At 39.4% G+C, this 12,760-nt stretch overlaps 3 protein-coding genes across 5 annotated transcripts in view; 1 reads left to right on the forward strand and 2 right to left on the reverse strand.

The window, feature by feature from the left end:
- Positions 1-4,737, forward strand: part of LOC103825739 (poly(rC)-binding protein 3-like) — a 138,076-nt gene extending 133,339 nt beyond the window's left edge. Inside the window, exon 14 of the mRNA XM_050971838.1 lies at positions 3,867-4,737. Coding sequence (XP_050827795.1) covers positions 3,867-3,927 — 61 coding nt within the window. The 3' untranslated portion in view covers positions 3,928-4,737. The remainder of the gene's footprint in view (positions 1-3,866) is intronic.
- Positions 1-12,760, reverse strand: part of CHMP5 (charged multivesicular body protein 5) — a 905,521-nt gene that overhangs the window by 866,692 nt on the left and 26,069 nt on the right. The window contains exon 8 of one of the 3 annotated variants that reach the window (XM_050971841.1): positions 1,584-2,768. The exons of the other annotated variants lie outside the window; for them this stretch is intronic. Within the exon in view, the coding sequence (XP_050827798.1) occupies positions 2,668-2,768 (101 nt within the window). The 3' untranslated portion in view covers positions 1,584-2,667. Of the gene's footprint in view, positions 1-1,583; positions 2,769-12,760 lie in introns of those variants that run through there. 3 annotated transcript variants of the gene reach the window in all.
- Positions 1,234-12,435, reverse strand: ZNF830 (zinc finger protein 830). The gene is made up of 10 exons (XM_009100869.4): positions 12,293-12,435; positions 12,086-12,185; positions 10,916-11,036; positions 10,345-10,378; positions 8,941-9,149; positions 8,485-8,575; positions 7,774-7,837; positions 4,745-4,825; positions 3,371-3,447; positions 1,234-1,652 (listed from the first exon to the last, which is right to left on the reverse strand). Exons 1-10 carry the CDS (start codon positions 12,412-12,414, stop codon positions 1,469-1,471), a joined length of 1,083 nt encoding a protein of 360 aa, XP_009099117.1. The 5' UTR covers positions 12,415-12,435; the 3' UTR covers positions 1,234-1,468.

Below are 12,760 nucleotides of genomic sequence, written 5' to 3' on the forward strand. Positions count from 1 at the left end.
TCAGTGACAGTCCTAATTCATGTAAGACTTCAGTGTCACATCAAACATTTCAGCAGCAACAGCTACTTACACTTCCTCTTACTAACAGCTGTAAGCCAGCATGGGTGAGCAGGAAAGTGTGGATGCAATAAACCTCTAGGGACCATTGCCTGAATTTTGACAACTTCATAACTAGGAAGAGCTGAACCCAAGGATCACAGAAATTGGGAGTGATAAAAAAGCATTTCACTATAAGGAAAGGGCTTCTGCATATCAAGTATTTCCCCCAAAACAGGCAAATCAAACATCTAAGTTTTGTTCTAATCTTTATTGCTTGGTTGATATTCATCTCTCAGGCAATAAATTTGAATGCTTTCATAAGAGCAAAGCTTGTTTTCTCCCTTTAAAATCTCACTATTTTTAAATCTAGAATATTAAAAGGTTAACCTGTTCTTAACAACTTTACTTTTTGATATCAATCAAGCCACACATCCCTCTTATTTTTAAAAAGTTCTCAGCAAATTTGAAGTATTTGAAAATTTACAAAAGTAAAAAAAAAAAAAAAAAAAAAAAAAAAATAGAAACTTACCAAAGGTAGTTCTGCTTTCCATGTCCCAGTCTTGTCAAGTTTGTTGGTTCTTGGTTTTACCTAATCTGTGTTTATCAGAACAGAATCAATTTTAGATGCTTTCTGTGCCTAAGATAGTATTTTAAGAAAATTTCCAGTATTTGCAGTTATTATTTTACCTCCTCAGTTTCCAGTGCAGTACCTTCCTCTCAGGCATTTTGTCACTCTTTCATTAAGTGATGCAGATATGTAACCACTGCGTTCTCATCCCTCTGGTTCAAGAAGTGTGAGATATGCTACATGGTGGCTGGCTGCACTAAGCAAAACAGGAGACTATAAAGAAAAATATCCAGCAGTGCTATGGCACATTACAGGCTATGCACTGTGGAGAAGCTGTAGCTCAGCATTTCTGAGCCTAGTCCTTACCTACACAGAGAAACTGTAACAGACCCTAAAAAAAATGTACATATTTTACTGGGAGCTGGGGCAATGGACAGAAGGGCACCAACAAATTTTAAGAAAACATAAATGCATAACATTTCCCTTTCTCTAAACCCTCAATCTGGGAAAACTTTGTAGACTATGCACTTCTATAGACAATAAGCCAACTCTCAAAATTACCAAACTGAGCTAATGCTTCCAAAAGCCTAGAGATTCTTTATAGATTTATTAATCCCATAAAATACTTCTGGTAGGAAACCAGTCACTTTAATAGGAAAGGTGCATTCAGTATTGTAAAACATATGCAATATACAGTTTTTACAACAAGTAATACACTACTGTAGATCTACAAAATTCTTTTAATAAGCTTGGCTCTTTACCTCACAATCCTCTTTAAATAAATATTTAACAAAAGAATCTCCTTCTAACAATGGAACCAAGACCACAGATAAAAAGAGTATCAACCACATTGCAGAAATGCTACAACAAAGCCCCTTTCACCCGCCAGTCTTGTGACAGCAAATCCTGCAGTTCTTCTTCATCTTCACTACCAACATCCTCCTCCTCTTTCTCTTGTGCTGCTCTTAATCTCATGGCTTCCTTTAACTTCTCCTTTATCTCGTCCTGGCGGTTCCGCAAAAGCTCGACACGGCGGTAACATTCACTGTTGGAAAGTGAAACACCTGTTAACATTTGGAGCCTTTCCACACTAATGTGATCATCTCCAGTGCTAGATTTTCTACAACTTTAGATAAAGAAGCTTTACAGCTTCCCAACAGTGAAAAAGAAATAAGCTTTCAAGATGCTAGTGCGCCTTCTCAGTATTCATCAAGTGAAAACAGACCAAGAAGAGGTTTGGTCAATTCTCTAGCAATGAGACCTAATCCAAATACTTAACAACTGTAATACAGTCACAAACCATTTTTCAAAAAGCACAGAACCAATATCCACTTTCACACAAAAAGGAACACCATTCTTTGCTCCATTTATGGTTTTCATGAGAGAAAGGTGTGACATCAATTATCAATTTTGATAACTTAGTGGTGGCATCTCTGAAAATAAAAAAAGCAGCACAAAGTGTTCACATTCTTTATCTGCTTCCTCTCTGCTGTAACAGAACATTTTAAGTAAGCACAATCCAAAAGTTTCAGGTTACTATTCACTTAAAAAGTTCTGTCTTTGAATTGTGTTTTATAACCATTCTAGCCACTTTAAACAGGATATTTTTTTGAAAATGCCAAGTAGTACCAGCCTGATTTAAATTCTCCTTTGCCCCTTTCATTCTTATTTGCTCAGAAGGGTCAACATGGAGGGGGTTAGTGTCTGGATCCTGTTTCCCCTGGCATATTACCAATATGATTCTTACATAGCTGAAGATTTGAAGGCCAAGGAATTTATTTCATTTTCAAATTTGAATACACTCAGAAGTCAAAAGTTACAAAAAGTCTTTAAAAATGTTTTTGGAACTTTTATTTTGGGGAAAAATAATTACAGTTAAAACTTTAAGTACTCTACAAATTTCTGAATTTGGTTCCATGCACTTGAAGCAGCCTTAACTAGTGAGAAAAATAAATCCTCAAAGAGAGGCAGGTTTAGTTCAAGCCCACAACAGAATTACACTAACATTGTTAAAAGGCATTCCTGTAATAGCAAAGTTCAGTTTGAACCCAATGCTGTTGTTACCATACACTGATTATGTGCAGTATGGAAACTTGCCCAGAGGGTTGAAGTGTTGCTTTAATTTTTAGTGTCTTTCTTTCTGAGTTGCTACCATTGCCATTATCACTGTTAATATCAGTGTGTTGAGCTGCAGGAAAATGGTAACAAACTGTTCCACTGAGCTGTATTTCAGATTGCTTGAATTTAAACCAATGCCCATCCAACCACCACACTCCCCATTTCAGCAAAACAAAACCAAACAAATTGCTTCATATAATGAAGTGCATCAGTCCACAAAACCTTTAAGTAAACTTCTACTAGAATTAAAGAGGGTTTGCCACAGGATAGGACATTTTCAGTACAGGAAACGTTTCTTTAAAATGTTCACATAAATTCTACATCAATCAAAATTGCCAGGGAAATAAAAATTAAGACATAAAGCCACCTGACAGGGGAAGAGGGACAGTTTGTTCCAAGAATTTGCCTTGTGTACTTTCAGTGATTCCAGTGCATTCTCTCTCTGGAGAAAGTTACAAAAGTTTGTATCAAAATCCGTGTCTTTATTAGGTATCATTCTGCAATTTGAAGGACTCTGTCCTTCAAATACTCAGATGATTAATGAAAGGTAGTATTGCAGATTAAAAGTGTTTTTGTCCTTCTAGTAAAAGAGCAATCCATTACTGCTAGAGAACAGAGAATTTGAGGAAAAATTGATCTACTTACATCTGCTCATCAATTTCTCCAATCTGGCGATCTAGTCGTCCCTCCTCATCATCTTCTGCCACTATTGCTTCTGAAATCTAAACCAGAAAAGCACTGAGAAAATTCACCTTCATCCTGAATTCCACTTCCACTCCTTTACAATGTCTGTGTCCTCCCCTGCTCCCCTCCACCTGAAGTTAGTGTCAATCTCCTCTATGTATATTCCCATCTTTACAAGGGCAAAGACAGACAAAAAAATGGTCTGGTTTAATTGGAAATGGAAATGCTTTTTCTTAAAATCAAAAGAATTTTGACTGCTTTGGGGTTAATCTTTGGAAATTTTCAATACTCTACGATTTGAAACTGAGCATAAACAAATGACACATACCCACAGTCTGGGGCTGAAACGAGAGCTCTATCCCAGTGCTTGGGTCTTAAATACACACCACTTATTGCACATACTGTTTAAATATTCCCACTAGATCCCGAAGTATTTCTAACCTGTTATTTTTTTCAGCATATACTTTCTCAAATCTGAATGTCTGGGAGATGCTATGCAATCAATGGTCCACGCATAACTGAGAAGATTCCTCCTAAGCTGAAGAATTATCTGAATGGCTTATGCTAGCAAAATGTATCCACCACCGCTTTTGTATGAACATTTGCTCTGTTTATAGTGCTGACTGCTTTAAAATGAGCAATGATACATTTTTCTGCACCACTTTTCTCAGCAGCTGACTATTTACAATTAAAATAATTAAATAATTAAAAGGATAGCAAATACTCTAGGGGAAGATTGAGAACACCAGGTAATCTTTAAATTGTACACAAGGGCAGATAAACACCTGCTGCAGGAAGACTTTCCATGATTGCATGTAAACAGTAAAAAATTGAAGTACAGAAAAACTGGCCAATTTACATGTCTCAAAACTCTTTTGTCACCTTCCCAGATTTTGGAGTTCATTTCCAGTGCATTTAAATTAAACATGAAATCCAGGTTACCTACATGTTATAGATACTTTTATAAAAAGACAAATAGGTAGTGTTTTTAAAAGTTAGAGTATGAATATAGAGCTAAAGAAGAGCCCACAGTTGTGTCCTGTTTGAATACAGGACACCGAGGTATATGCTAGCTAAACAGTATTTAATAAAATACAGTGTAACAAATGTAAGTAGATACATATGACTTGATTAAAAGTTTTCATCTAAATTTTATTCAAGTGGAAAATACAAAGAACCCTTTGCTCATTTATAAAGTGCATTTAACCACACACTGCATTGAACCAACCAGCTGACAAATGCAGATGTCAGCCATTCTGCAGAGCTGCATGAAACTGTTGTTTTTCTTATTGTGTATAGTATTTAGAATCAATAAATATAGATTCCATTACTTACTGTGTTGACCTGTCGCATTGCCTTTTGAAATTCATCCCATTCTTTGTCCATCTGATCCTTTGGAGCATCAACTTTTCTCACCTTAAGAACATGAAAATTTATAAATTAACAATTTAAGTCTAATGACTCTTTGGGACACTGTAAAAAAAAAAACCCAGGAGAAATATGAAAAATTATGCTGTGTTATCAAAGAGGTCTGATTGATGTATTTCAGTTTAAGTAATGGATATGAGTGTGAGAGTGCAGCTGCACAATGGTTTCAGAAGAAAAATCTGACTCTACTCCTGGATTAAACAACATCTGTGACTGCAGCATTAAAGAATAATTATTGACTAAAAGTGGCTGGTGTGGAATGTCTGGAGTAACAGAAGTTACAGAGTTTGATGGTCTGCCATTTCACTGTGTCAGGTGATAACTATTAAATTCTTCTGTAAGCTGCCTGTACAATTGCATACAGTAGCCATCTCACAAGCCAAAAAGCAGTGAATTGTTTGCCTTTGGCATAACATATCAAACCTTTCAGTCACTAGTATGCTGGTGTTAGATAGCCTGACTGTATTTCAAATCTAGTCTAATTTTGCTGGCTAACAGAAGAAACTGTACAGCTACAAATCAATTTTAATGACATGCAAAGCTTTTTATTCTGTGGTAGATGGCATTTAGTACTAAGACATGAAGTCTGAAAAAGTAGTCGTGGTAAGAATGTGTTTTAAGATCTACAGCCAAGGTAATCAAAGCCAGGTTGTGCTTTTAATGCAAATAAATAAACAAGGTAGTCTACCTGTGTAATTGAAACTTACACAATTGAAGACTGGAAGATGTGGCATATAATGTATTTTAGAGGACAGATTATGTCTGACTCAGGACTGGGTAGAAATTATATAGCTAGGAGAACTAAGCAGTTTGAACATAATAAGTCATGACACCATCTTTTTGCATTAGTTTAATTTTCCCTTTATTCATTCTGCTATTTTGGTGACATGTCAGTCATCACCTTAGTAAAGACAACAGTTTGGTGTGTTTTGTTCCTGAGTGATTATACAAAATCAAGTAGTATGAATTAAGTTTATAGAATAAATTAGAAGCTTCCAAGCAAACTCATACTGGGAAGTAATAGTCATCATTTCATTTTTCTGTTCTGTTATTATTTCTATCATATGTGTATGTACTGTGTTATTATGCATTGTGGTTGTCTTTTGTAATTCATAATTATTTGTATTTCTTACAATAAATTTAAACACTAAAGTTATTATTTTTTCTTGAAATATTTATCTAATCCAGAATTTATATGCTCTACAAGTACCTGATGCAAATAACAAGCATTTTTCACACCCACAATCTCCCTTTCAAATGCCCAGTTAATTCTTCAAATTATTTTGTGTATAATTCCAACACAGAACCACTGCAGCCACCTCAATATAAGTAATGTCAGAAACGTTTTCCTTCCTCTGAGTATAAGTTACACTCAGAAAGGGCTGATTAAAAGGAAGAGCCTCTCCAAGCAATTCAATGAAACAAGTAATCACTTGTAAATTTATCAGTGGAGGCAATAACCAGAACGAAGGTCACTAACCAGTGTCCTCACAGATATAAGCAGATTCTCCTTTCCTGCTAGGCATGCCTGCATTCCCTACTTATGATGAAACTAAGTATTTGAAAAATTTACTACTTCAATTAGACACAAACAAACAAACAAACAAAAAAAAAAAAAAAACCACAGAAAAACCAGCCAAAGGATGGCTTTTTCAGCTACATATTTCAATATTCAAAATATCATTATTCAAAACTATTCACACATATGGCAACACCTGGGCATGAGTAGTGCCAAAAGAGTCTTGCCAGAGCAAATAAAACACCTAAGCTTGTTAGCTGGGCCAGTGGGAATAACTAAACATGAAGAAGTATTATTTGGAAGGTCTCCAAATTAGATGTCATGGCTTGGCCTCACAATGCCATTTAAATACACCAGCAGCCTTCCACTGTGTGAACAAGGGAACATACTCAAAGAAAATAAAAAAGACTTAGGCCTACAGCACTATATTTCAATAAAGAAAGCAAGAAAAGCATCAACTCTGTGGCAAATTTGACAAAACAAAACAAAAAAAGGTTTGTATTTCAAATAGCAGTGTTTGGTCATCATTTGGCACCATGCAAGCTGAAGGAAGTATGAATGTTTTTGAATTTCAAGACTTTTAGTTGTGGGGTTTTTTTGGGGAAACAAGGTGAATACCCACATTTCTTTTCTTTTCTGAGCATCATAAAACCCCCAAGTGGTAAAAGACGAGAGGGCTGAAGACCAGGTTCACTCTTGTGGTGTAGCCAGCACTAGAGATGACAGCGTGTGCCATAGCGGAGCTGTTTTCATTCCAACAGTCACACAGTGACTCAACACTTTTCAGCAGGATCGCACAAAGGACATTATAGAACTGTTATATCCCCAATTCCAAGGCAAAACTGAACGTACAAATTAAGTGAACTGCTTTTCCTGGGATGACTCACAGAAATAAAGGTAGATTGTCCAAATCTTGGTTCAGTATTCCAACCAACAAATGACATTTCTTTAAGAGTCAGAGAGGAACCATAATCAAAAACACTTTCCAAGAGATGGTTTTAACAAGCTCTTCCTGCCCACCTCCATCCCTTTTCATGTTTTCTAATTCACACAGAATGAATGTTTAAAGCTGCACCAGGGGAGGTTCAGACTGGACAGTAGGAAGAAGCATTTCTTTACCAAGAGGGTTGGCAAACACTGGAACAGCCTTCCTGGAGAGGTGGCCGATGGCCCAAGCCTGTCAGTGCTTAAAAGGGATTTGGACAGAGCCCTTTAAGAACAAGTTTTAGCTTCTGTTCAGCCCTGAAGTTTTCAGGCAGATGGACTAGATGATTATTATAGGTCACTTCCGACTGAAATAGTTCAATTTTTTATATTCCAGTATTACTGATTACCTGGAAAATCATCCTTACTACTCAGCAAATCATTACAACTAGCAGAAATAAATCCAGTAGCATAAAACAAGGAGATCACTTACTTTTGCATCCACTTCAGGATCATCAAAGAAACCTTCTGGCAAAGCTTCAGCAGTGTTTTCTTTCCTGAAATATTTGATTACTATCAGCCCAAGTTTACACTTTACAATTTGCTATATTGCAGAGTTAAAAATAGTCAAGAATGAAATGTGTAAGTATGTAGAAACACAGCAAGTTTTTTAAGCCCTTAGTTTTATCTACAACCATCAAAATCTCCTCCTTCAGCTTGATCTTTCCTTGCTTTGAAGGAACTGCACAGCAAGGTTTAAATCTCACTGTTAAAACAAGAGCTATAGCTTTTGCTTCTTAAACTGTTCTTTCCAGTGTGCTGAACACCCAAACATTGTAACAGCAGAGATTCTACTTCTGAAAGACTACAGCACAGTCTAAAGGAGTGCTCAAGTGAGCTGAACCATTACTACACAACAAGCAGTTTCCTTTAAACAGTGGAAAGCAGTGGTTGACATGAAGGTGCCACAGTACCCTGTGTTAAAAGAGATGTCAAACAGACTCTGTATGACATTGCTCCATCTCTTCTCCTGTCCCCAGGGTGCAAGATACCTGTCTGAAATAATGCCTGAGGCTCACATATATACAAACTATTCTGAATGCAACATAACAATAAATTCTAAGGGATCACAGTCTCTATTTCCTGGAAGACAAATGTTTGTTTACAATTGCTAAGACTATCAATATTTGATCTGACTGCTTACCTTTCGATTACCTTCTCTTGTATCTCTGCTTTCTGTATGGATCCTGAATGGGAAACTATAGGAGCAGCTGGAGTTTTGGTGTCAAAAAAGTCTATAGGAAAGGACAGAAGTCTATGACAAAAAGAACAGCTGTTCAGGCATTTTCTAAATTCCTACTACACAGGCATTTCAGTTAGTACCTTACTGACTCAAGGGAAGAACAGCCAGATGTTACTTCCCTTGGCAGCCTCAAACAACTAGAACATAAAAATCAATAAGCAATCACCACACATTAACAGGAGATTCTTTGCTAGTTTATCTCTACTTCCAGTATTACACACCCTCACCATCACATAATGGCAATAATTAGAAAAATAAAATAAAAACCTTTCATCATCAGTTAAATCACAGCTTCTCCTTACAGAAAATTACTATTAATTACTAAGAATTACTAATTACTATTTCAGTCAGCATTACCTGCAGGCAGAGAATTAGCTATTACTTCTTGAGTTGGAGGTGGAATTTCAGTTTTATGCACAACAGAAGATTTGCTTGATTGTTCTTGTTCCTCCTCTTCATCATCATCGTCGTCATAATTCCCTGACAATAAACTGGGACCTGGGCCCTTGGAAAGCTGTACATTGGCACTGTCTTGCTCTGCTTCATCAAAAAAATCTGCTGGCAGCCTGGTAAAGAGCCCACAACACAACTGTTAAAACTTCACAGCAATGACTCCAGTCCAGCACCAGCAGCCCAGTCCTTCCATGAGCAATGCAGGCCACGAGACACTGAGCAACGCCCTGAACTGCACAGGTGCCAACACAGCCACTGTCTGAAGGCAGCACACGCTTGGGGCTCTCACTTGAAGTTCCCCAGAAATGCCCAGGTTAATTCCTAAAACATATTTTAGATCCATTTTTCCATTTGCATTTTCACATTAATAAAAATGACCCATAACAAATTAGAATGGTGGTTAAAGTAATTCTTTTTCCACCTACTAAGTAATTTGCTCCTGATTTTGGGTACCTAGTGCTGTCCAGGACTGCAATTTAGAACAGCCACACAGGCTCAGCAGTGAGAAAACACAGATTTCCTGGAATAGCTGCAGCCTGCAAGCCAAACATTTTTCCACCTTATATTTAAAACCAATTATACCAATGAGTTAAAAAATGGACAAACCTCTCACGTGTTAATTTTGCACACAAACTCAAATTCCTACAAGGAAACAGCACGTGGTACATATGCAAGGTAGTAATTTATCCTATGAAGTGCAGAAGAGACCCACAAGTGTCACCTGACATCTGTCAACCCTACAAAGATGTTTGAATACCATCAGAAATTTTTAGGGGCAGTTGAGATGCTTAACCCAACCCCCTGAAGTCAAATACAGTCCTATATTTGTACAAGTTCAACTGCAGCATATGCACCTACATGAATTTTAGGTGACAAAAACCATCCTAATGAAGATCTGTCACTTATTAGTAGTTTTTGTTAATAAATATCATTTAATTATATACTGAAAATTTGTCTTAATTTCAGACTGCCACCTCTTCTTTAGGATGTCAGCATTATTAGAGTACAATCTGGTTATGTTCAAGCTGTGTAATAGCACCACATGTCAATCCTTTAAAGTCTGTCAGTGACAGTAAAATAATTCCTGTTTTCCCAGAGAATCTTAAGAGTTGATACAATTATCTCCACCCAGGAGATGCTGCCATGTTCAGGACTATACAGCTCTGCTAGAGAATATGCAGAAGCAGGGATCTGCTGACTCTTGGAACCTTTGCCCTTGTCTAGAAAGCAGAGACAAGGAAGAGCTGGATGAGAATGTAGCCATTGTTAGCTAGAAAAAATTCCTATGTAATAACAAGATCTACTTACCCTGATGAAGACGTGTGTGGCTTTTCATCTGTACCTGTACAACAGCCAAGAAACTTCTTAAAATCCATGTTTTTAAAAGAAACATCCCTAAGGCTTCTATGACAGCACCAAGTCCCCAAATGCATACATATTTAACATATATATTTACATGGCTGGTAGCACCAAGGGAAAAAATTAACTGTCTTTCCTTTGGCAAGAACTTTGATGCATGGTTTAAGGAAAACCAATTACTTGATTCCATTGAAAAGGAGTAACACCACTTCTAGGCAAGTGCTCCTACTGCTTAATTTACACTGCTTCTCAATCTATTTGGGCCATGCCCACAGTTCCATGACCTAATTTAACCCAATAACACGGAAGAAAACCAGGAAAACTTCCAAAAGCATTGTTTTCTCCTGACACAGAACTCAGAGAGAAAGAGCAAGCAAACTTTTCCCCCTTTCAGCAGCAATGGGCTGACATTAACTGAGCAATCTGGTGTATTCATACTCACTTCCACAGGAACAAAACAAACCAAAAACATTCAAGATGTAAAATGGACAGATTCTGGCAAGCATTTCCCTCTCATTACCTTTTACTCTCTTTAGGTCTGTATTTTCTGTCTCAACTGTTTTTCTCTTTACAGGATGAGACGATGTGCCAGCAGCTGAGCCACTGGCCGTCTGCTTTGTGCCTTTTAATTCTGCAACTCTCTATAAAGAAATAAAAATTCGTGACACATTACTAGCAGTAACTTCTGGATTGCAGCTTAAAACACAGAGCTTTTACAACAGCTCATCAAAGTGAGCTGATACCTTTCTAGAACAGTATCACTGAAACAGACACCACAGGTACCACAACAAAGACCAGTGTTTCTGTCAGCCTCTGGAATGATGTGACATGGAGAAAGAGAAACTGACACTCACACAAGGGAGGTTGTACAGTAAGAAAGAAATGACAGAGCAGTGACACTGACAGCAGTAAGGTACTGGAGAGAAGAGCAGAAAGTCTAGATTTGGAATATTAAGTGTTTTAAAATTAAAACATGGCATTTTAACATCATGGAAGAAGTCACTCTGCTTTGCCACAGTTATCTAGTCTGAATGCAGGCAATGAACTGGAACTCCTCCTTTCCTTTGGTCTTTTCCTGAGTACTTGTAAAATTAAACACAGTCTTTCAGTTTTTGCTAAGAAGTAGCAGCAGAACTTAAAAGGATTAAAAAAAAAAAAAAAACTGGGTCGCATCCAAGTTACAAACTTCCTGACTGGCTTTACAACTTCTTTATCTTTACTACGGAATTACAAAGAGAAAAAAAAAGTGCATTTTCTTAACCCTGCATAAGCTGTCACTTGACAGCTCACAGATCCCCGAGCAAGCCCGGGGAGGCGGAGGGGGCAAAGGGGGCCGGGTCCAAGTCCGAGCTTGCAGACAAGTGACAGCCAAAAGCTGTCGCTAAGGTGGGAACTGCTTCACCGGAGGAGCAGACCCCTGAAAGACACGGGACTCCCTTTCTAAGGGCTGGCTTTACAACCCCAGCATGGGCTTTAAGAGAGCAGAAGCCAGACGGAACAGCCAGGCTGGTTCCCACCCTCATCCCGGCGGGCTCCCCGCCGCTCCCGCTGCCGCACAGAGCCCGGAGCAGCGAACCCCAGGCCCCCGTTCCGGCGGCGCGGCCTCTCCCCAGCGCCTCCCCTTCCCGAGTGCTGCCCCGGTGCTCCCCAACAGCAAAGCCCGGCCGAGACCCCCGGCAGCGCCGCTCACCTCCCGGTGCTGCTTGCCCAAGACGTGGGTCTGCCACAGCAGCTCGCCCTTCACGGGCGCGTTGCACAGGGAGCAGCTCAGGTGCCCCAGGCTGTTGTACGTGCCGGCCGCGTTAAGAGAAGCACCGTGCGGGGCGCGGACCCTCTCCCGCCACCCATCCCTCCCAGCCTCCTTGCCGAGCTCTAGGGAGCCCGGTGCCGAGGATATTTAGCGAAGGGCGAGTCGATGCGCTTCTTGCCGGCGTTCTGGCGCTGCTTCTCCCTCATGAGGCGCCGCAGCTCCTCCTGCCGCACCTGCTTCCGCCCCGCGCCCGCCCCGGCCGCCGCCATCTTCCCCCGGCGCGCAAGGGCGGGCCCGGCGCGCGCCGTGACGCTGCCGGGACCGCGCCGGGAAGGGCGGAGCGGAGCGGGAATAGATCCGTGTCCTTCGCCGCCTTCCCCTTTCGTGGATGTTCTTTAATTAAGCCTTTGGAGCACCAGCAGAGCTCCATAGACACAGCAGTCCAGCTGTGGGACACGGCTCTGAATAAACTGCCTGAAACGTACCCCACCCTTCACGCCAAACCACTGAAATAAGTAAAAAAATTATTAACGTTACATCCCATACGTCTAGATCCAGAAAACACCGAATCACAGGGTGGGTCAGGTTGGAAGGCATCACAGCGGGACATCTGGT

This window comes from Serinus canaria, chromosome 2 (assembly GCF_022539315.1).
Source record: "Serinus canaria isolate serCan28SL12 chromosome 2, serCan2020, whole genome shotgun sequence".
In the NCBI taxonomy this organism is placed as follows: domain Eukaryota; kingdom Metazoa; phylum Chordata; class Aves; order Passeriformes; family Fringillidae; genus Serinus; species Serinus canaria.